The sequence below is a fragment of the Eleginops maclovinus genome, chromosome 20 (genome assembly GCF_036324505.1).
Source record: "Eleginops maclovinus isolate JMC-PN-2008 ecotype Puerto Natales chromosome 20, JC_Emac_rtc_rv5, whole genome shotgun sequence".
In the NCBI taxonomy this organism is placed as follows: Eukaryota; Metazoa; Chordata; class Actinopteri; order Perciformes; family Eleginopidae; genus Eleginops; species Eleginops maclovinus.
The window spans coordinates 29,406,089-29,430,379 of record NC_086368.1 but is presented as its reverse complement, the minus strand read 5'-3'; the positions used below and the strand labels follow the sequence as shown (position 1 = coordinate 29,430,379).

General features: G+C 41.2%; 2 protein-coding genes across 5 annotated transcripts in view; one reads left to right on the top strand and one right to left on the bottom strand.

Annotated features, from left to right (window-relative positions):
* Positions 1–392: 392 nt before the first annotated feature.
* On the bottom strand, positions 393–13,665 carry LOC134882822 (uncharacterized). 3 transcript variants are annotated; one of them, XM_063910779.1, is made up of 10 exons: positions 13,442–13,665; positions 12,795–13,115; positions 12,279–12,602; positions 5,623–5,886; positions 5,122–5,448; positions 4,732–5,040; positions 4,066–4,134; positions 3,885–3,965; positions 3,508–3,557; positions 393–1,367 (listed from the first exon to the last, which is right to left on the bottom strand). In XM_063910779.1, exons 1-10 carry the CDS (start codon positions 13,479–13,481, stop codon positions 1,104–1,106), a joined length of 2,049 nt encoding a protein of 682 aa, XP_063766849.1. In that variant the 5' UTR covers positions 13,482–13,665; the 3' UTR covers positions 393–1,103. The 3 variants fall into 3 exon arrangements, with proteins under 3 accessions (XP_063766849.1, XP_063766850.1, XP_063766851.1); XM_063910780.1 differs by lacking the exon at positions 3,885–3,965; XM_063910781.1 differs by lacking the exons at positions 12,279–12,602; positions 12,795–13,115; positions 13,442–13,665 and adding an exon at positions 7,071–7,395.
* Positions 13,666–22,831: 9,166 nt separating this feature from the next.
* angpt4 (angiopoietin 4) overlaps positions 22,832–24,291 on the top strand; it is a 39,748-nt gene continuing 38,288 nt past the window's right edge. For both annotated transcript variants that reach the window (XM_063909789.1, XM_063909788.1), the window contains exon 1: positions 22,832–23,886. In XM_063909789.1, the coding sequence (XP_063765859.1) occupies positions 23,503–23,886 (384 nt within the window). In that variant the 5' untranslated portion in view covers positions 22,832–23,502. The remainder of the gene's footprint in view (positions 23,887–24,291) is intronic.

Genomic DNA, 24,291 nt, shown 5'->3' with positions numbered 1-24,291 from the left:
ATGAGGTTTGAGCCCTTAAAGAGTTAGAAAGGTGACAACTACATGAGTGTTGGAAAATGTTTTTCAATTTATAGTTTTGAAGAAGAATGAATGTGATATCAGAATATTTATAAAAAAAACATCTTTCACAAAAAAAATGACAAACAGAAGAACGTACAGGAAGTCAAGCCTGAGGTTGTGATGACTGCAAACGGTCACTTTGCTCTGCAGCTCAATGGAAAGCCCCTCTAAAGTCTCAAAGGAGCCAATCTAGAGCTGTCAGAAACATCTTCTTTTTAGCCCTTTATCTGAAATAATGTTCCATCTTTCTCTGTGGTTTTTTACACTTGCTGTTCTTTTAATTAACGTGTGCTTCTCTCAGTAAAGCACTTTGTAACTATTGTTTGGTGCCATATACACACATCTGCAATATGAACTGTAGGACAATTAAGACCCCTCGGTTCAGAGGTACACCTTTTTTATTATCAATATAAAAGCAAGTTGCCGGTGTGTTTCTGTGGAGGTGTTGGGATCAAAGTTGAAATTATTCCAACTTTGACCACTGCTGACCTTTCGATGCACAACCAATCAGATGACAGCTTTACTAAACAGGGAAGTAGCTATAGAAACAACTATCAATTTTCACCACAAGACTCTGCGTCCAGCCTCGTGTTCAGCAAAGAGCAAATCGTGCATCATGTGAATTCAGCTTAAGGCTTTTTTAGTCGAATAAAGCTTGGTTGACTTGAAGTAGCAGCCAGATTTTGCACAAGTTGGTTCTCTTGTGCAATTTGTGATGTTACCTTTTCAGTCTCCCCACTATCACAGTGAAACATGCTGTACTGACACAATGTCTATACAGCCCACATTAAATATAAGTTGCCTAATGATGTATCTGCTTGCAAAAGTGAAAAAAAACAAGTCATTCAAACAATTCTCCAGTTCTTTCTTCACGATGTCGAACAATAAACAATGTAGACGATCGAAAGAATGTCAGGATTCAGGTCCCAACATCTTAATGTCGGTGTGTAATTCCTGACGTCTGAGCTGGATTTCAGTGTAAAAAAGATCAGAAATAAAGGAGCTGAAATGATGCTCATACATTCAGTAGATGTGGTCTTTCCTCATTGCTGCTGTGTCTTGTTGACGGTAGAGTAGAGAGGATCCTCTGAAGAGGGCCCATCAGAGGAGGTTGCTATTTGTGTGTCCTTCACAGTAGCATATTCACATGCAGAGGAGCTGGGTTTGGTCATCAGTACCTCAGCAGCTTCACCAGAGACGCTTTTAAAGTTGATGGTACTGTAATGCAGCGAGGCAGAGGGGTTTGAGGGGAAGACGGCCGAGTCAGGCTTCTGGGGGCGCTCCGGTATCTCCTTGTAGATATAATCCTTCCAGGGAAAGAGAAAATAAAGATAATTCAATCCAACATTAAAATCTAAACATTCAGAGTGTCAGGGGGTTGGGGAAACAGGACCCAAGTGCAGTAAAACCAATGGGAGGCAGGTATGGGTCCAAACCAAAGGCGAGCTTTATTTAAATTAAAGCTGTACTTTCAACCAAAAAATAACCACACCAACACTAACCAGGGGATACAGGGACACGGGGAACAGGAGCAGACAGACGGGCAGGAACAGGCAGGTAACATGTACAACATCAGTTACGAAACGACGACGACCGAACAAGAGACAAAAGGGGAACCAAGACTAAATACACAAGGCTAATCACCAAACAACACACAGCTGGAGAGGGGAGGAGAAACACAGGGGCAACAGGTGAACACAATGACACAATCAGGGGAAGGAGGGAAACTACAGACAGGGAGTGAAACTTAACCTGACACAAGAGGGGAAAACCTTTCAAAATAAAACACACAACCCAAAGACATGACAGATTCAAGCAAGCTGGGAGAGGGGGGTAGCAAAGCTGTCAAGCTTTGGATGGAGAGGGGAGGTAGTGGCACAGGAGCTGTTAATAAAAAATCTCATTTTTTGTCCAGCTGTTTTATGGCCTCAGATACCTCTCTGGCTTTTGGGTGTACCTAAGGTGGATGTAGGATTGCTTGAAGTTAAAACTAAGAACAATGAAGCGGATATGGTGTTTGAGTTTCAGTGTTATGTGAGAGAACATTATGGGGATCATCTACTCATTTTTACTGATGGGTCAAAAGATCAAGAAACTGAAGCAACAGGAGCGGCTTTTATTGTTCAAAGATTAAAGGTAGAGTCATCTAAGAGGACATCAGATTTTTTGCATGTGTTTACTATTGAGCTATATGCTATTTTAATGGCAATACAGTGGACTGAGCATCTTGTAAATCAGAAGGTAATGATTTGTAGTGATTCTGTTTCAGACATCACTAGTATTGGGGTAGGGACAGCGAAGAGCCATCAGGATCTTATATATGGGATCCTGATGGAAATTAGAAATGTGGCTGTGAGAGGAGTGGTGATCTCTCTGATGTGGGTCCCAGCCCATACTGGAATCTCAAGAAATGAGAAAGCTGATAAATGAGCTAAAGCAGCTGTAAAAAAGGATAATGTGGAGGTAACATTACATCTGTCTAAGGCTGAGGGGAAATGTCTTGTGTGGAGGGGGATCATGATCCAGTGGCAACAATTATGGGAGAGAGAGCCTAAAGGAAGACATTTGTTCTCATTGAATGGAAGAGTGAGTGAGGCCACTAAACCCTGTGGAGGGATGAGAAGGAAGGGACAGGTTACTATTGCGAGAAAGAGAATTGGTCATACATTATTGAATAGTACTCTTTTTATCATGGGTAAACATCAAGATGGAATGTGTGATGAATGTCAACAACCCGAGACAGTGCCTCATGTGCTTATACATCGTAGGAGATACAGCAGGGAAAGGAAGGAGTTACTAGAGTCATTGAGAGAATTGGGTCTAGAAGAGATTGCAGTTAAAGGCATTTTAAATTTGGGATCAAGTGGGAGGGGAAGGTGTTGTTTTTTAAAGTATTTATCAGACACTGGACTAATTAAAAGAATATGAAGAGATGACTTAAATGATCCTGAAGGTGGCAGCAATGCAACGATTTGGATGCCAGCTGCCATAAAAAACCCACCGAAGAAGAAGAAGAAGAAGAAAGACATGACAGACACGAAACCAGGATCATGACTCAGAGTGCTCAATGTTGCACACAGAATTTAATTACAGTTTTATTTAGTGGAAACATTAGTTTTGTGATTATCTTAATGACCTATCACTGTTTAACATTACTTTAGGACACAAAAAGATTCACATGTGACCCGTAGATCAAATGATATCTGTTGAACGATGTTGCACTTGAAGGGTTTCTGTATTGTGAAAACCAAATCAATTCATTCATTCTAATTATTTTGGCCAATTAGAATGAATGACTCTCTTCAGAAAGCCTCTCGAAACAGGGAACAATTTTGAGTGTGACATCCTTTGGTATTAAGTCATGTAACTTGTGCTCAATGTTTACACTAATGTAAATACCAGCCATACATTACCCCAGCGCACAGAGATATCCATTCATACACTCACCTCTTTGTCGCGATGCGCTGCTGCTGCATTTCTTTTATTTATTGAGAAGCCTAGTAGAAAACAAAAATTATATAAACAAGAAAAAATGATCAGAAATGTTGATAATCGGCTCTTAATTTGACTCTTTATCTTCCTAATTGAATACCAGCTCCTGCAGCCCTATTCAGTTACAAATTTACACTTGCTGATCATTTTGTATTTCACAATTTGGAGTAGGGTCGTCTATCACCAGCAAATCTGAAATCTAGAATGGAAATCATCTACCAGCATAAAAAAGAAAAGTGCACTGTTATCTACTTTTCCTTTCTTAGTTATCACTTGCGTACAGGATGCAGGTGTCGTGATGTACCATGTGAGACATCTTTCGAATCGCTTACGTTTGTAGATCAGGATCAAAATGAGAAGCAGCAGCGCGGCTACACAGACGATCACAGTAACGTATACAACATGAAGGCCATCTGCAACCACGCAACAAGGGAAATATCAATCAGGAATTTTACAGATGAAACATGCAGCTGAAACACCTGAAGGATTAAGATGTCCTAAGGGCTCTCTTACCACGACTCTTAGGAAAGGCAGTAGTCGGCATCGTTGAAGTAACAGAAAATGTGGTTGCTGTTGGTTGCACTGAAACCAAAAGAAAGTGCATTGGGGTTACACATGAAAGCTTACAAATGAAGAAAGACATTAGAGCTTCAAAAACAGTGTGCTCATCTGTCACGGGGTTTTTCTTTGGATGTGGGCGGAGTCGTTACAGCTGTTGGACTCTAAATAAGTTGTCAGTAAGATTGATATCACAATCTTGTAATGTTTTGACAAACCAATATTTTAAAATTGAAGGATGAGTGTAACATATCAAACCTCTTCCTTTTTCTCATTTTGCTCCTGTGGATAACCTTAAACAGTTTAGATTTCTTCCTCGACTTGCAGTTTTTTTGTTTCCTGGAACTCAACTCAATCCAAAGAACATTATTAAAGTAACTTCAAGAAGGGCAGAATGTAAGTTCAGCAGTGATCAAGAACGTTTTATGCCATCCACTCATTGCTCTCCTACAATCTGAGCCAGGGCACATCACAATCAGAATGCCTTTATTCATCCCATCACTAAAAATATTAAAGGTAAATATAGAAGTTACACAATTTACAAAACACACATCCAGTACCAGTTTACGTTATAGCAGCCAGGTGAAAGTATTAAAGATAACACCCGACTCAACGACTCACCGACAGTCATCACAAATCTGTGGTAGAACGGGTTGCTTTGTGTTTCAGTCTCGCTTTCTGCTCCACACCAGTATGTCCCGCTGTCTCCTGCTGTCACGTCTCTCACTGTTATGGTGATGTTTCTCTTAACCGTCTCATCAGTCATGGAAAACCTGCCAGTGTTTTGGGCAGTGCTGACTACACGTTCACATAAAGATGGATCTTCTCCCTTACAGATGAATCTCTCTTTCGGAGCACCCTCTGGATATTCACACCAGTATGTAATCCTCTGTCCAATAGTTGGAGACCTAGTGAAGCTTTTGATGTGAGCTACAGACAGACAGACAGACAGCATTAAACAACATAATCAGAGAAAGCTTTATCATTAATCTCACATATTTAGTTTCTCACCTTCCACCTTCAGCTGTATTTTCCTGAGTGCAGCTCGGTAACTTCCTTCAGTTGATTCCACTCCCCACCAGTAGACTCCAGCGTGCTGTGCGGACACATCACTGATGGACACAGTGAAGCCCCTCTCTGTTTCTGTGAGAGTGAAGCTCCCGTTTGACCTCAGAGCAGATGTAGTTGATAAAACATCCTCACAGATTGGACCGTTCTCTTTGCAGAAAAACCTGACTCTGGAGTCTTTGTTCCCGTTGTCTTCACATAAGATGGTAGTTTTAGCTTTTTTGTACGCAGTTTGATGAAATGGTTCCTGGCAGCCCACTTCATCTAAAGCTAAAAAATTGAAGCGCAACTAAAATCAGTCTGACATACAGATGATGACTTAAATAGATAAGTGAATGAGGAATTGTACGTGTGCATGCAGGATACTTTAGAGAGAGGGGTTAGACGTCAACACACTAACAAAGAACAAGAGAGATTAATAAAACAAGATGCAGCATTACTTACCAACTATCAATTTCACTGCATTAGAATTTTGGTCCGTTTCAGGTAGACAATTGTAGTTCCCTGAGTCTCCACGTTTAAGCTGTCTGATGCCCAACGTGAGACTTCCGTTTATTGCATCATGGTACAGGGAAAATCTGTCTTGGTTTTTGATATGAATTGCGCCCTTAGTTACATTTACACATTTTCCATATGTTTTATGGTATTTCCAGGTTAATTTAACCCATCCACCAATGCATCCCTTCACCTGAGATGAGGCCTCACAGCCTGTAGAGAGAGAGAGAGACACAAAAGACACATCGATTCAGAGTCTCAAACAATCTCAGGACACACTTTTGTGTTGTATCTGTAAACAGCTTTTTTATATTTCCCTTCGGTGGGACGGACAAAAGAGGAGCTGGGGAACAAAAGGGGGAATTTAGCAGCTAAATAGATTTCCCTTTCGGGAGCGTGGAGACCTAAGACAGAGCTTAAAGAGAGTGAATATCAGGGCCAACACTTGACTCATAAGTATGCTCGTGGAAGTCAGTTTCTAATGGTCGTTTAATAAGCATCTATTTGCTAAGAACGTTACATTTGTCCTGTATTACATTTTGGAAGTAACTTGCCCAACACTGTCTGTGACTTCTGACAAACACAGGTGTAACAGCCTCATATTCAGATACAGCAACACAAGCAACGAGAGGTTTTCATTCATCTGAACTAAATGCATTGTAACTCACTGTAGGCTGTAGCATTTATGTGCAGCACCGATCATTTCCACTGCTGCCGTGGTTAAGACAGCTTGACTTGGCAAAAAAAAAGCTGCAAGTGACTTTCACTTCTGCTTTTGATTTCTAAATTTAAATGAATATCACCACAATGAATACGTCTGAATACTACTTCAAATGAAGAAACCTATTTTTACACACTGAAAAATGACACGTTGACTTTAATTAAATGTATAAGTCAACAGGTTCCACATACCTGTATAAGGTTGGTTGAACCTAATGTTTTATGTTGAAACTTTATATTTAAATACTTTTTGAACTAAACCAATACAGTTATGTGGATCCTGTTGTCTTAATACATTTAATTAAAGTCACTGTTTAAAAAATGTTGTGTGCATTTTTTGAGTCAACCATCTACATAGATAAAAAGCTTCGTTCAAAGTGGGGTTTTTTTGTTTCTTTACGAACAAGCTGTCACAAAATCTGCTCTTCTAGCTGCAGATTTACATTAAATACTTAGTGACTGTTAATGATAGGCTATCGGGCACTGATGTGTTAAATTAAATACTCATAATGAGGAGCAGGAAACTGGTATCAGTATTAGTTTGCTGCAGTATCCTACAGGGACCTATGTTCAGGTATAGAAATACAGACAGAGGTATTTAAAGAGGTTCATTTCTTAAGAGGCAGTTATCTATCAAGTCTCTGATATCAGGAGACAGACAGAAGTCATATTTTTACCTGTAATGAGCGAGAGGAAGAGCAGAAAGCTCCTCATTGCGATGGTCCTAGATGCTGAACCTTCAGGGAGAATATTCTCTGCACCAGCGATCCAGTTCCTTTCAGCGGGCAGTTATTCAGCACAGCTGTGCTTCCTGAGATGAAATGTGAGGTAACCCCCCTTTTATCTGCTTCCTCTTTCTTTCTCTTCTGTTTTCTCTGTTTTTGTAAAATCAATTGTAATTGTAAAATAAAATATCCAACCGACACTTTCCCCCTAATCTAGTGTTGGATCGTTCAGTGAAAAGTTAGCTGTATATTAATTTCTTGGGAATGGTTGATCAAAACTGATGAAAGACCAGCTAGCTGTAGTGTCTCAGTAAAAGCCCCAAGAACAGAAACTGAAACTGCTAGAAGTGAGTCTTAATATTATTATTTTTCACTCACAAAAAGTGTAAATCTGAAGTTTAAATGCATTTCAATCAGGAGAGACAAGTTTTGATGTCAAAATTTATTGCCAAGAATACACAGAACAATGTACTGGTGTTTGGCGATTATACCTTGTTGTGTGTCTAGACCCTGGTGGTGGAGGCATCAAGGGATTGATGGAGGTCGGTCTGAAGAGGAAGGGTTTAAGTTTGACATGAACCCTGGATTTGGATGAAAGGGAGGTGAAAGGGTTGGAGGACGGCGTCACCTGCAATGACATCTGTTAGAAGTGGGAGGGGGGGGGAGCAGATTTAAAGCTGATGAGTGATGCCCCTGATTGCTGATTGGGAGGGGTCAGCGTAGTGAGATGGAAATATCTGAAGGACAGGATATAAAGATGGTCTTGCTTGCGCTGAGATTTGTTTGTATTAAAGGTGAGTTATACAAGTGACTTCATCTAAGGAGCAGTTGGGTTTAATACGATTACAAAGGGTTTACACATGAAGAAATGCAGGCGAGTCATCAAAGAGGAGTGAGGGGGTTCTTAGGATGGAGACCACCTCAAGGGGGACACGAGACAAAAAAGGTTTTGTCTGTTGGGAACCAGTGCTTTGATAGTTCTGGGGGCAGGACACCAGGCTTATGCACTGAAAAAAAGGGGAAAGTGGGGTTGTTCAATTAAAAAAATTCAGTTCATAGACACAACTTATTCATCTAAACATCAATCAGTCATGTAGCACCATTTTAACCTTGAGGGAGGTGCATTCTATAAGTCTGTCATGTTAATAAATACGAAAACAGTTCTGTTTATCTCTGTAACTCCACTGGGCACATACGTCAGCAGCTTTCTCTGCAGCCGATTATACAGCTACTAATTGTTATTGCCAAATATTCAACATTTCATTTGAGTTCTTTAAGGATGAAGTTTGGACTCCATGGTGCGTAAAACCTTTCTGTGATTGTTTTCTATGGCAACTGTGTTAAAGCTTTGTGTTGTAAACAAAGGAGTCTGTTCTGAGGAACTCTCTACAAAGTAAAAGTTGGGCTTCAAAATATGTATTTATTGAAACACCACATAGTATATAGCCACTATGTGAACAGCCCTGGTTTTTGTTAAATAGCTACACTGAAAGCTAGAGGGCTTTTTTTAATTTAAAACGGATACAGGAAGAGAAAAAACCATGATCAGGTCAGACAGGAGCAGACCAGAGAACAAGGAGGCTTCAGAGTACTGAAAACTGACCAAATGTAAACCACAGAACACCATAGCCTGTAGTTCAAACATAACATCCATGTTGGTTACGGCGGTTTGTATTCCCTGTTTCTCTCCCCTCTGGTGTCTCTGCCCAGATGTGCTATGTTGCTGCAACGAGGTTCAGACGAGCTGCACCTGGTGGAGGGAGAGGTTCAGAGCTCCAGTTCATACAAGGGAGAGGCCTCTGTGCGTGGGGACTGCTGTTGCTCTGTCTCTCATCCTAGCATGCATCTTTGAACATTTCACATGCTGAATGTAATACATTTTAAGGGTTTGATGATTTTAAAGGTGTCTTATGTGTTGTATTTTGGCTCAGGGGTGGAATCGTGTTAGCCCCATAGGGCCACCTTTAGGGTGGGGCGTCACACATTACACCACATGTCACCAGTGAGACAACTTGCATACAGTCTATACTTTGGACAATCCCCACAGGAGCAATTTTGGGGTGAGGTGTCTTGCCCAGGGACACAACAACATGCTGACTGCAGTGGGACTTTAACCAGCCTCCAATATTAAACGGCTAAAATGAACATTAAAAAGTCATGTTGGTGAAACATAGGGTAAATGAATTTACCTCACATTAAAGGAATATTCAAATGAACAGAAAAAGGTCCTGTTCCTTTGACATAAAATAAGTGTGTGTTTAACATAGTGGAAGAGTTTTAAGTAGACATGATTTTAATATGTGCAAGCATGTACATATTAAAATCACGTGAATCCAACAGCCTTTTTTTCTGTGTGGAAGTTCCTTTAAAAATGTGGGAATACTGTATATTGCAATCCATAATCGTTCTATGTACCCTCTGCAATCCCCTCTATTACCCCTAGGGGTCCCTGTGCCCCCGCTGTCCCCACTAGAGCTGGTGTCAGTGTCACAAACGTTTATGTTTCTCTGTAGGTGTTTACATTGGTTGTTCTTCTTATAATTAGCCTTTTAGTGCTTTACTGTTTTTGCACATCGGCAATTAAACCTACAGAATAAACAACACGCAACAACTCAATGCAAAAGTAAACCTTTTTTTATTATCAAAATTAAAGCATTTTTTACATGTCCAAACTGAATACAATATTGAATGATATTGTAAAGAGACTTAATGTAAGTTAAAAAATAGGAAGGATTTCAAAAAGATGAACGAACTAAATGTCACATGACATTTGTACAGTGCATACTATATACAGTAAATACTGACGGGGAAGTGCTGCAGTAAAAGGCAGATTAATGAGCTAAAGACAGGTTTTTACTTTAATCTAAAATGCATACATTTGATTCAGTATGTTCTTGTAGCGTTCAGTAACCGTGCTCATGTTTAGCACGGAGGTTATTTTTGTATATTACACACACAGAGAAGCACACCAAGTGTTTGGAGTTTTGTGGTCGCAACAATGTTGGCTGGAATCATAAACTAATGTTTTCCAAATTTCTCGTAGCAATTTACTAAACCGTGCTCATAAATATGTTACTGCAGACCCCTGAGTCCCTTTATCTTAATGCCACAAAATCAGCAAAAGCAACAGCAACAAACCTGCTGCCAGGCTTTAATTAAAGCAGTCTATTTCTCACCTACTATCAACCACACCTGTAAGAAATCACATCCCTTTTTGTGGAGTTACTTCTATCTTATTGGATACTGTCCAGAGGTGTTGCTTCACTTCTACTGTCCTAACAACAGGTGGTGTTGGTTGTTTTGTAATCAACTTCAGCATTGGTTGTAACTTGGTGTATATCAGTGCAGACGTGACCTCAAATCAAACAAAGTGAACTATTAAACAAATCCTGAAGTGTGAAGCCCGGTTTGAGTCTGAAACAGAAGAAGTGAAAAGGATGTGTTTCAGGTCTGCTGTGGGTGGTTGACAGTAGAATAGAAAGGGTATTCAGGAAGTCTGGATGGATGATCGACAGTAGAGTAAGTGGGACATTGGGCCTGGTCCCTCACTGTAGAATATGTGTCCCCACCAGCTTCAGCAGAGATGTTGGGAGCGTTGATGGTGGAGTAGTTCGGCGCGGCAGAGGGGTTTGTGGGAGCGTTGATGGTGGAGTAGTACGGCGTGGCTGAGGGGTTTGTGGGAGCGTTGATGGTGGAGTAATACGGCGAGGCAGAGGGGTTTGTGGGAGCGTTGATGGTGGAGTAGTACGGTGCGGCAGAGGGGTTTGTGGGAGCGTTGATGGTGGAGTAGTTCGGCGCGGCAGAGGGGTTTGTGGGAGCGTTGGCATTGACATAAAATGACTTGAGTACAGTTCCTGGGCCTGGCACCTGGGGGCGCTCCTTGAACTCATCATAGGCACGATCCTTCCACAGCAGAGTGACAAACACAAGAAGGATATTTCATAAGCATCCTCATAATGGAGCACTCACCAGTAGGCAGAAGTTATAGCTAACATTAGCATTGAGCCCAAAAACAGCTGTAATGACTGTAATTATTTAATATGATCATTGTGTATCCGTAGAGATGAGAATACTACTGCATTAACATGAGCGTTTTGTTGTCATGTGAGCTTGTTTCCCTGCTGCAGTAGAGCTGCTAGCATGGCTGTGGACTCTTATAGTGAAAGGCCGAGGCTGCTGGTGACAAATTGGGAATCATCCTCATGGAAATACTGTTTAGGAAACTCCCAACTGATGGCCAATTAAATCTAGCAATATGGATCCCACAACTGGATTTACACAAATAAGGACCCTTACCTCCTCGTTATGAGCTTCTCCGTTTCTTTTGTTTTTTGAACACCAATATTCTGTCAGAGAAAATAAAACAGTTAGTTTTTAGCATTCATTTCTTAATTGATGAGTGTATAGTAATAGTCTGTAATTCTAAAACTTACCCTTCATGCGTTTATTCTAAATCCCCCCAACTCTTACCCCCATTATTTGTATGATTATTATTCCTTTTATTGATTAATTGATACATCTAATAACTGTGTGCCAGCCCACCTACATCCAGTGAATAAAAAGTAGCTAGGAAGTAACGTGCAGAAATCTCTTACTCTTGTATCCGAGAACCAAAAGTAGCAGAAGCCCCAGCAGAGCCGCACAGACGCCCCCAGCTGTGAATATATGAAACGAGGAGACACCTGCAGGAGACAAAGCCAAGTAGTAGCTTATTTTAACCAAAATATAACATTTAGGGGGACATTTTCTTTCTAATAAAATCATGCAAACGTCTTCTTCTACTACTTCTTCTACTACTGGGTTGAAGCAGTAGATGAAGTAACTGGAGGAGTAGATGTTGGTGACGTACTACCGGTTTTCAATACTTCCGGAGGCACCAAATAAACAGATAATTAGATTGAGAATATAAGGCAGCAAAGCTTGGAGGACAAGAAATACAATTATGAAAAACTTGGTTAGAAGAGATTCAATTTTAAAATGGGAAGCGTCTATTCTTCATATTAGAAAGGTTTGCCCGTTATTATTGTGGGAGCACCCTTTGGATATTCTCATCAGTTGGTACATTTCTGTCCAATAGTTTGTACACGGACAGCATGGACTGTATTCAACAACATAATCAGAGAAAGCTTTATCATTAATCTCACATATTTAGTTTCTCACCTTCCACCTTCAGCTGTATTCTCCTGAGTGCAGCTCGGTAACTTATTTTTACAGTTGATTCCACTCCACACCAGTACACTCCAGCGTGCTGTGCGGACACATCACTGATGGACACAGTGAAGCCCCTCTCTGTTTCTGTGAGCGTGAAGCTCCCGTTTGACCTCAGAGCAGATTTAGTTGATAAAACATCCTCACAGATTGGACCGTTCTCTTTGCAGAAAAACCTGACTCTGAAATCGTCTTTGTTTCCGTTGTCTTCACATAAGATGTTGGCTTCAGCTGTTCTGGACACAGTTATTATTAATGGTTCCTGGCAGCCTTTATCTGCAAATGATAATTAAAAGTAAAACGTCTGTTACTTCTGCTTTATAGCAAAGTGATTTCCATTTGGTCTGACTGGGTTTGGAGTGGATGGGTTTTTGTTTGCATGCATTATGCCTTAGTTTACTGAGGGTGTGGCTACAGAGTGCCTCAACAAAGGACAAGAGAGACTAAAAAAGATGCAGCATTTCTTACCTGATTTCAAATCCACTTCTTCTTTGTCTTTATTGTTAGGTCCATGTTCACTTCTAAATTTTAACTCGTACTCCTCAAAGTTTTTTTGTTGAATGTCTTTGATGCCCACCTGGATATTTCTGCTCTCTGTATCGTGGTAGACAGAAAATCTTCCGTCACTTATCCACACGTTTTTTTGGTTGGTTTGAAGGATTGGTGGATTTTCATGATTGTCCCTAACTAAATCAATATGTTGAATTTTTGAGTTTCTGTCAGGGTATCCGTGGGTAAAATTAACCCATCCACCTCTGCATCCCTTCACCATAGATGAGGCCTCACACCCTGTAGAGAGAGAGGAAAGTTCACAGCATGTCAGATTCTCAGACAATCTCAGGACACACTTTCAGGATTTTTCAGTGGATCACACGTAGACTGGTTCAGTGTGTTTCATTTTCTGGGATTATCTAAAAAATATATATTTTCGTATCTCAATGTTTTTGCTGTAACTTTGAACTGACAGAATTTTCAGAGTTATGAAGTACAGTAGCAGGATATTATTGCTGTAGGGTTTTACTCACACAGATAAATATAATGTGTATCATAAAACAAAACCATTAGCTCAAACTTGATGCAGAATATGTTGAAATTGGTATCAGTCAACTTTTTACCGGTCATCAGTGAGAGGATGAGCAGCAGAAAAGTCTTCATGGTGCTGCTGTCTGATGCTGTGACCCTCCGTCAGATCATTGAAGTGTCTCTATGGCTGGTTGGCATGAGGGCTGTGTTTTCAAATGGATGTCGTGCCTTACCTAACATCTTTCTACCCCCACCTTTCTCTCTGCCCTTCCCCTTTCTCCTCCGCTTCATAAAGTAAGTTCCTTCCTCATTATATTTAGCTTTTTGCATTCACATTACACAGGAAATAAGATGTGATGAACAGAGAGACACAAAAATACCCTTTGATCATCAGGACATAAACACATGTCAGAAACGTTGACATTTATCCTTCCTCATTCAGTTAAATAAGTTAATATTCGTCATTAATCTGACTGGTTCCTCGTTTCAAAATAGTTCAAAATGACCGGTGTTATTATTAATAAAGTTGGGGATCTTTTAAACCAGGAGGCGTTTCAAGTGATAACAGTGGTGAGTAGAAAATGACTGTAATGCCCTTGTCTACGTGCTTTACAGTATTGCATCAGTCTTGCTATATTAAGCCAACAGGATATGACTGACATTACATTTCCTACAACACCAAACCCCAAGAAGCTGTTGCTCACTATGTGTCGTCTTATACTTAGCTTTCTGTCATTTGTCAGATACAAAAAAAAGACATTTCAAATAGATTTTTGTTGTTATATTTTCACATGGCCCTCGATTCCTTTTCCATCTCCTCAATCACCAGTGGATGTAGTACTTGTTGGCCGGCTTTTTGCCAACAATGTGAAATGTTTGATGTTTTCACTTTTAATGGGCATTTGATAACAGACAGAGCAGATAAGGACTATGACTTGCCGTTAAGATCTCTAAGTGAAATCAAGTCTCCTAACATTGAAGTCTATATCCGGCAAAGACTAATGCTCCTTTTCCTAAGGGGATTCTGGTGTAGTTTTATGCTATGCACACTCATTATCCAGAGTTGAGTTTTGGTTTCCAGTTGTAAAGAGCTTTTTTCATAAATCCATCAGATGTAAGACGAAGCGACGAGAGCAGGTCTCTAAAATACTCTACACTGAAAGAAGAACTGCAGTGATCTGTAGCGACCAAAAAAAACAACAGAAGGCTGGAAACAGTCAGAGAGAACCTCTAATTATTACTTGGGAGCTAAAGGTTGATCCAATATGAGGACAGCTTGCTTACACCATCTATAGGACTATCTGTTGGGGCTTCTGAAAAGTTCAAACTGTTCTCCTTGGGAAATAAATCATAACATTGTTAAAAATATGGAAGAGCTCCATGAGTCTTTTTATTTGTAGTAAGAATAATATTCTCTGAACACATTATCAAATGCTCCTGTTCATCATCAGAGTCAGTGTCAGTGTGAAGCAGGTTAAAGTGTGTGTTAAGAAGCACCCTGCAGTTTGAGTCCTCCCACTGACCTCCACACACACCGTCAGATTGGGCTGATTGTGTTGAAACGTTACATTTAACGCCATGTGTCTCAACACAGGGTCCTCTCTGCGACTAGAAGGGACCATCGCTTCATTTCAATGAACCCTGGTGTGTTTTGGCTGAAGCCGTGGGTTCGGAGTCTGATAACAATTGTCGTCTGCTCCAAGTGAAACACGGAACAATAGCTGATTGTGTGTTTATGGTTTATGAGTGTGTGTTCAGGACCGGTGGGACTACCAGCCAATCTGGAAAGAAAAGAAAGTGAAGATAGAGATTTTATATGTTCTGTAGAGGTGATCCAAGAACCAAACTCACATGCAGAGTGTTTTTTTCTGGCTGTGCGTCATCGTGATTTATTAGTTGTTGACATCCTGTTGTTGGGAGAGCAGGGTGATTGAGCTACAGCTAAAGTCTGGGCTCAATTGATGCACCTGAAACGTTAAAGAGGAATGCAACATATGTGGTTGTCGTCGTGTAGTTTCTTGTTTGTCGCCATGACGGCTGTTATACCCTGATATCACTTAACATTCAAGATGCATCACAGAAAGATGGTGATTTATTTGTTTAAACCACAACAGTTATTCTGAGACACCGTGTCATTCTGTTTGTCGAAAATATGTGTGTGTCATATCGTGAGTGCCAATCTGAGGCTTTTCCCCTGAACCACTTCCAATCACTTCCAACCAGTTCAATACCAGACTCAGGAAAGAATCAATACGTACAGCAAGACAGGATGTGGTTTGAGAGGTGATGCCATCCCACTTATTCGGAAAATTACTTAAATTCTTGCCCATTGTTGACCTTACATCCCTACTCTCAGTTTGAGCGAGAAGTTTCTATGGCCCAGACTAGACATGGTTATCATTATCAGTTTACCATTTAAGAACATGTTTGTTGCACATGTTGGCCTTTAGGTTGATTTACAGTCTTTAGGTAAGTTTAACAAGAAGCATCCTTAGAAATTACCTGATCAAAAAGCGTCAGACTCTGACAAAGCGAACGAAATGAAAATAACGAAGATAACCCCAGTTAAAGCTTTACTAATGGCCTAACACATGATTAATGTGGATGGGCAGATAGATAACCAGAAGGATGATTTCATAATGAGAGGAGTGTTGCCTCCTGCTTCATCTTCTGCCTAAGTGAACCGTGATGAAAGAATAAAGGGGTGTGTGACCAGTCTTGCTGTGGAGGATTCAGCATGTGAAGTACAGTTGTTATGAACCTGTTGCATTGAAGAGCGAAGCCGCTGTACGTTGAAGTTTGATGGATGAGGGTTAATGTTACCCCGCAGTGAGGGGAGCTGGAGACTGTTTGTTTAAGGTTCTAAAAGCCTGTCAGTAAGCGCCGGCTGCAGGACGTCCTCCTGATCTAAGACTAGCCCCCAATCCACCCTTAACAAGGAAAGATGCTCCGCGACTGATTAATAATGGGATCCATCTTTTTAAAAATAAATAATCCTGCAATTTGACTCTTATCCTGTCAGAGGAGCCACTAAAGAAGGTAGATTAAACTTCCCTTTCAATGCCATTAATTCACTGAGTGACCATCTTCATAGCGTCTCTTATCAGGTTTTGAATTACGTTTGTTATACAGTTAGAATGAAGCAGATAATGCTATATAAACATGATCATTACTAATGGTGGGAAATGTCCCTCCATTAACACCGTGCTCTGGGGTCTTCTGAAGATACCTCTGGAGTAAAGGCTCTTTTTAAAGGAATGATATGTTGTTACTCCCTCCCTGAAAGCATTCCTATCTTACTTCTTACTTTGGACAGAAACTCTTGACTAGGAGTTCGGTTTACATGATACAGCCCATAAACTATTAGACTCTTTCATTAAATATAACATTACTATCTCTTCATGAAACACAGAAAAAGCCGGACCTCTGTAGCCCATGTTTGAGCCACAAATGCGTTTCATTAAGGCCTCCGCAGACCCTAACAGAACAAAACCCTCACTACAAATTAAACGGCTCACTTTGTAGTGTAAGGTGCATTCCTGGAGAGGTTTTTTGGACACCTGTTTTAGATATCTTCACTTTCTTTCAAAGTGTCTTTTATTCTTCTGCTGTAGTAATGGTGCGTTACACCGGACGCAAAAGAGATTTGTCATGCTGGGATGCACAAAGAGGAAAAAGAGGCATATGTGCACCAGGAAACTAAGTTGCCACAAATCAAGTTGAGTTGATGTGAAAATGTCATATCATTGGCATCATTTTTAGGGTTCAAATGTTTGCCTAATCAGGGCTTTTTCTAGAAAAATCCAGTATGAGAGTGCTAACGTCACTTCCTGTCAAAATGACGACACTTTCCGGGGGAAATCCTGCATTAGAGAGAAGTGTAAAATAATAGTGTCTTCATGTCTTAAAGCTGCTGAGTCATATATTGCACTTCAAACAACAAATAAATCCAGAGCTTCTTTACTTCCTCTCCAGAAAGAAGGAGAGTAAAAGAAAGGATCAGAAATCTCAGTCTCAGTGTCAGCCTGCTGCCTGCCACCCGTCCCCCGGCAGACCCACCGGACACCCATCCCCTATTTATTCTCCGTAAGCTGTCTCTGCCATCTGACCAGACACCTGACCCCATCTTCATATCACTGGACTCATTAAACCCTTTCTGACCAACAGAGAGATTGTTTTCTGGCAGCACTTTAACATTTTACGAAATATTCAGTGCCCCTGTTAGCCGGTTTGGACAAAACCCTGGTGTTGTTGGTGAGATTCTCGTCATGATAAATCAGAAGCCAATGAAAACAGTAGCTGTTGGCACCAAGTGGCATTAAAGTTGCTGCCATATTTTTGCCTAGTTGTGCTAATTACGGGTGATGATGGATCAGCTACAGGGGTACCAGTTGTTTAACAAGCTTTAAAGAAATATTCTGCTGATTCATTTCATGCACAGACCCGACCATGCATCCCTGCTTTTCAATACTCTGTTTCACTGTTAAGTATTTCAGCACCTTTTCTTGATGCGATAATGGTCATTCATTTCCTAAAAAATGATTTTGCATTGCCTTTTAAAAATGAAAAGACATGTGTGTGAAACGAGACTGCCAGTGTGCTGGATTTCATTTATGTTTTACTCATAATATTTGGCAGTTTTGCCGTATTTTACCTAGCAACACAAGTTTCATAGGGATCACTGAAGCTGAATGAAAGATGAAAACCATCACAAAGTCATGATTCTGTCAGACAGAAGGATTTGTTCAGAGCCATAAATCCTCTATTCGAGTTTTTAAAGCCTGTAAGGTGCTGCTCAGGTCATCTTTGAGATGCTTCAAATGCTTCAATCTCTTATCTTTTTCTCAACGTTGGTAAAGTCCAACGAAAATGATTGATTGACTTTAACTTGTCCAGCTAAAGCACTTCCAATCTTAGAGATAAACCAACATAGACAAACGGACGTGCTGATGCAAAGTTACATTTGTACCAAGTTTGGTCGAAACTGTTCTGCACTGCAGTCTTAAAGGTGAGAGACAGAGACAGAGGAAGCCTGCATGAGGAAGAAGAATAAGCAAAACTTAACTGAACATTTATCGATGTAATTTAGTGTTATTCTCAGATGTACCTGTGACTTTTTGGGGACAACACTGCAGACTGGAGTCTAGTGACAGCTGCCCTGCAAGTGATCTGTCAAACACTGCTCATGCATATCCTCTATATCTGTTTAGTGAATTTATAGCCGAACAGGTAGATACACAGAGCTCTAATTGCTTTATTGATAAACACTAAACCAGAACAGCTGGAAAGAGTCTGAGATACAGCTGTCATTATATTCTTTTTCATACAGTTTTCAAATGAACTAGGTATGGTTATAACTTCCAAACACCAATTTAAGATAACTACTCCGTCATCTTCTCTATCCATCAGCACAGAGTGATTGAGCTGAGCAGGGTTCATCCTGTCATCCCTTCATCTGTATGTACACTCAGAAAAACCTCCCTCTGTTTTCACGAATGAGCACAAAGCTCCTCAGGTTACATCCCATCATGTGTTTTTGCAGGTGTTGAGAATTACAAAGTGTGAGGAGGGTCGCGACCTCGTCCATCACAGCAGCCCCGTGCTATCAGGTTCACACATTATTTCACATCCTGGACGCTAAGTGTGCCGTGCAGCGGTCCTTACATTAAACCCCCCCACATTAAGTGGAAGGAGAAGGCTTCATTTTCAAACGTCCAGGAGTCGGAGAAGCCCTGATATCTCTGACACTGCTCAAGCTGCCGCTTGATTCTTGGTTCACTGATGCATTCTTCACAAGCCTTTAATGCTGAGACAATCGCAGACATGGTTTTAGACTGTTCTTGATAGTTCAAGTTTAACGGAGTATAGGCAGAACATTTTTAATGAGGTTCAGACACTAAAGGCCCTATGTGATAGCCTTTTTGTAGTCTGCAGAATTGACAATTGTAGTCCTTTGTGTGGCATTAAGTGTGTCAAATCAGGTGGTCATGTGTTGCTTGTGTGCCAAATTGGGGAGAAAAACTCTCCTGCATTTGGGACTGTTTAATTTATCTTGCATTTAATCTTAACCCCAACAATCCCAAAATAAAGACTCCCACAAAAGGTTGTGAAGTAGGGATTTTAAGCTTCAAGTAAAGGTCCAATCTAAGTGTTGACCTGGTCTTTGTAGCAGCAAATACGTCTAAAAGCGCCGATGCTTAAGATGCCTGCATACAAACGGCATCCTGTTCAGATCGAATCTTTATTAACTTCTATTTATATTCAACCACTTTGACAAAGATGTCATGCCAGCTCTGATTAAAACAACAGAAGAGTTTATCATGTCAGAAAACATACTGAACATACACAACCACATTTTTGGCCTTACTCTTCTTTCTGTGGAATGATGATTCCGCAGATTTTTGAAGGACTTTATTAAACCCCAAATGTTTATTTCCTCATAAGCGTCATCTGAACCCTCAAGACAGAAAGTCCTTCCGTTGGTCTGTTCCTGTCCCTACACAACTCTTTCTCTCCACTGTCCTTATTTTGTCTGTGTCTTATCACCCTATTTTCTTTGAGCCTCATTTACTCGCTGTCATGTCTGACTTTTATCGTCCTTTAATCCTGGACTAACAGATGGAAGAGAAACTATTTTGCTAAATATCTTTAAGATATTTGAAAGCAAGTCGATCATAGAGAGAGAATGCATGATGTGAGATTTCACAGGAAACAAATCAAACGTATTTCAAACCAACATCAAACATCTTGTTGGTCACCAAAGGGATATCTTTTAAGAAATGACCGAACTTTCTTATTAATTTGATATAGTAATAGAACAAGTCGTCTTGTTATCCAAAAAACCAACCACCGGACCATGTGGTGTTTGGAAAAGGACGAAAAGAAAAACAGACATAGCTGAAATCAAATCTTGCTATAAAAAAAGACACATCCTCATCCGTCCGTGCGTTCCCACAGAGGGAAGGGCTGGTTCATGACTCCGGTGCCCCCCCACTACTCCTGATATCTGCCCAATAGAAGAGATTAAACTCGCCACCAGCACGCAGAACTGGAGGGCACAGAAGTGTCTCCGAGCGTGTCGTCCTAATCTTAATTTCGGAATGCTCAGACTTATTTGGAGACTGAAAATGAATCTTTTTGCAGATACATTAATTTGAATGACTGGTAAAAACCTTTCCCCATGACGAACCTCAGCTTATCTACTCCAGACACAACTATCAAACTGTGATGTGTTCCTCTTAACTATGAGACCTGTAGGAACCAAATGGAAATGTATGGCCATGGTTAGAAATTTCCAATGGGGACCTTGGTGTCATACTGTACCCATACTGTACCCATCTGGTGACATTATTGTTGATTTGGACCATTTGAGAACGCTGGAACAGGGTTAAGGTGTGTTTATGTAGTAAGTGTATTTTATTTTATGAGCCTTGCTTTTTTAAAGATTTCAAGTTGCACTCCTGGCCAGAAATCGGGAGAAAACCATCAGAAATTAATTAATAAAATAATTGAGTAGGAGAAAAGGATTCATTGATAATGATATGTTTTGGCTCATGCCTCAGTGAGGAGGGTGATCGAGAAACGAGTATCAGATAGATGCTTTGTATCTAGATATGAGATCCATTAAATCCCCTTTTGATCACATTCAAACATATGACTCCTTTAAAATCATGCCATAACAGGATTTGGAGCAGCTCTACGTTTCGCAGCTCTATGCCTCTGACTCTCCCTCCTCTCCTGTTCCCATGAGAATGATCTCCAGTTGGGGCAGAAGCCACTCGCAGTATTACCCTTTGCCCCCCCCCAAAGGACCAATCGGCCAACATTAAGGGAGCGACCTCGCCAGAATTAATGATGCCACGGCGCAGCAGTAACAGTAGACCGAGGTCAGGCCAGCTGAAAGTAAGATGTTTAATGTCCAAATAAATATGTAAGACGATGAGAGCAGCCCTTTCTCCTCGTTCTTTAAAGGAACAGAAACCTTGTGTTCTTTATATCTTTTTATTCTTTTCGAGTTGAAATCTCATTTTTAAGGATTCGTATCTCTTGTAACGAATGTGTAGGCAGTGTTTTCTCTACATAAATACAGCATGAGGGGCTAACGTCACTTCCAGACAAAATTAAGCCCCGCCCACTTTCAGGTGCAAATCCTGCATCAGATCAAAGTGTAAAATAATAGTGTCTTCATGTCTTAAAGCTGCTGAGTCCTTCATTGCACCTCCAACAAATAAATCCAGAGCTTCTTTACTTCCTCTCCAGAAAGAAGGAGAGTAAAAGAAAGGATCAGAAATCTCAGTCTCAGTGTCAGCCTGCTGCCTGCCACCCGTCCCCCGGCAGACCCACCGGACACCCATCCCCTATTTATTCTCCGTAAGCTGTCTCTGCCGTCTGACCAGACATCTGACCCCATCTTCATATTTCTAGACTCAGTGAACCCTTTCTGACCCACAGAGAGATTGTTTCCGGGCATCACTTTAACATTTTACGGGGGCGCAGAGACCCTGATACCTTTAGACTAACACCTGGTAACAGGGTCTCTTATCTCTGCTTTTATCTGTATCCCTCAACTTCTGCAGAACGGTTTATCGCTGTGCAAACAAACCTCAATAATCCACAACTCATGTCTCTCCACACGTGTTGAGCTTGTGTTTCACAAGCCTGGGGCCGAGCCATCTGTCTGGAAATAATCTTAGTGTGTACTTCCATGTAGAGAGAAGAGCAGAAGGACAGATGAGAAGGTACATGCAGCGACAGAGAAATACTTGAACCTTGGACGTATAAAGAGAACTGGATACAGCGTTGGAGACGGGCCTCGATCTTCTGATGGGAGATGCTCAGAGGAGCATGAACACAAAACAGCTCAACTACCAAGTTCCTCAAGTACAAAAATACCCAGAACTTCCCTGGATCTTCTGGCAGTCTTCCGCATCTATTTGCATATCATGCCCCATCTTTTTAAAATATCCCCTGATCTTTTCCAATGTAAGTCAATGGGAAAACGTATTTTTGGGCCCAGTGACCTCACGGACCGACACGGTGGTTGTAGCACAGTTTGGCCTGGCTACACTTCTTGGATTTCTTTTCAACCCAAACTTTTGCGGACTCTGCCTGCCTAATCTCCCATGATGCCCCAGAGCGTGGCTTTGTTTGGAAGACAGAGCAGTTGCTGACTCAGTGTAAATGACCATACAAGGCATCAGGATTTACTTCAGATCAGTTAGGGAAGAAGATTACAGCAGCTACTAAACCATGTCTAGATCTCTCTAGGTTTAGCATCTTGTTCTGCCCTCTCTTTCTCAGCTTGTTTTCTTATCTCTGTCTTATATTCCCCTCTTTATATTCCCCTTCTTTTTCTCTTTATTCTGGCTACTTCTGATTCCCTCTTTCCTTCCTCCCTCATTGCCTCTCAGCCTACAAATAGAGAGGGTCCTCTAATAGACCTCCCTCAGGTCTCCTGTCCCTCCAATCCTCCCTCTCCTCCTCCCACTCTTCCCTCCCTCGCTCATACCTCCCTTTCTCAGCCAGCCCCAGATAAGAAGGGGCAGAAGTATTTCTCTTCGGCCACTTCTGAACATGCAGCCACCAGAGAAGGATGTTTCCTCCCACAGATTTCCTTTTCTCTCATTCCCCCCGGCAGTTTGGACATTCACTATTCCCAAACCCTAATTCCCATAACCTCTATTTTCATCTCTTAAATTCAGATTAGCTTTTCCAAACACATTTTACAAAGATAGTAAGGAACTTCAAAGAGAATCATGAGAGACCTGCTCAGGGTCAAAGGCAGTGGACCCACCCTGTTCTTCTTCATCAGCAAGAGAAAGCCAACAACAGAGAAGAAAATTAAGACCCAGAAGCAGAAGAAGGAGATGGATCCCACGAATTGATTAGCTCATCTGATGTCATCCTTCACCGTTATTGAGGAAGGAACGGCAGACCATCACGGGACAGGTGTTGCTTCATGTTTCTGCATTTAAACAAGCGTCTCCCCTGCTGAAATCAAACAGATTAAGCTAGCCGAGCCTTCATGGATGGACAGTAGGTGCAGAGACATCCTGATGTTTTCATGAGGTGAGTTGGGGTCAGAGTGTGAATGAGCTTCTTTTGACCCTCTTGCACTGAGAAGAAACCCTTTAATACGTGTGAAGAGATCGCTATGAAAGGTATAAATCTCTGCTGGGGTTCGTTGGGACTGCTTTGGACCCTGTCAGTGGTCGCTGATGCAGCCGGTGTTTCCAGCGCTGAACGAGGAGGAGCTGGAAGAAGAAGAAGTGGTGGTGGCGGCGGCGGAGGAGGTGCAGAGAAGAGAAGGAAGTTTCACCGCATCCAACATGGTCAGTGCAGCTACACCTTCATCCTGCCCGAGCTAGACGGGTGTCTGGGCGGAGCGTCGCCTCCACAGACAGAACAATATGGCGTCTCCCGCGGCGGGCCGAGCATCGTGCAGAGAGACTCTCCACCGATCGACCGCGAATGGTCTGCTCAGAAACTGCAGCACCTGGAGAGCACGATGGAGAACAACACGCAGTGGCTGCAGAAGGTAAGAGACAAACTCTCTCCTCTTCCTCGTTTGTAGAACTTTTTCATTTGTCTACGAGACAAGAAGGTTGACAGTTCAAGTTAAACAAATGTGGGCAGTGTCTACCAAACTTAGAGACTGATGGAGGACAGCTGGAAAACATGCTGTTTTTGGTACTTTTTACTAAATATCTTACGTTAGACCAAAATATGACAATCAATGGAGGAACAGATTTGAGATTTGAATTTTGGCTCCATCAACATAACATATAAAAGAGAAGGCAGGTCAAAAGCAGGTCTTATGCAGGACAGATATGGTCAAATCATTCTCCAATTATAAGATGGACATAACACAAGAGATTGGCAGAGTAACTTTGAGTATTGATAATGGAAACATGTTGATGCATGCACCTTGATAGATAAATAT

Coding starts and splice junctions, on each gene's coding strand:
- LOC134882822 (XM_063910779.1), bottom strand. CDS start 13,481: ATGAAGACTTTTCTGCTGCTCATCCTCTCACTGATGACCG. Junction 5,887..12,278: donor AATACAGCTGAAGGTGGAAG/GTGAGAAACTAA, acceptor CTCTCTCTACAG/GCTGTGAGGCCTCATCTCAG. Junction 5,041..5,121: donor AATACAGCTGAAGGTGGAAG/GTGAGAAACTAA, acceptor GTCTGTCTGTAG/CTCACATCAAAAGCTTCACT.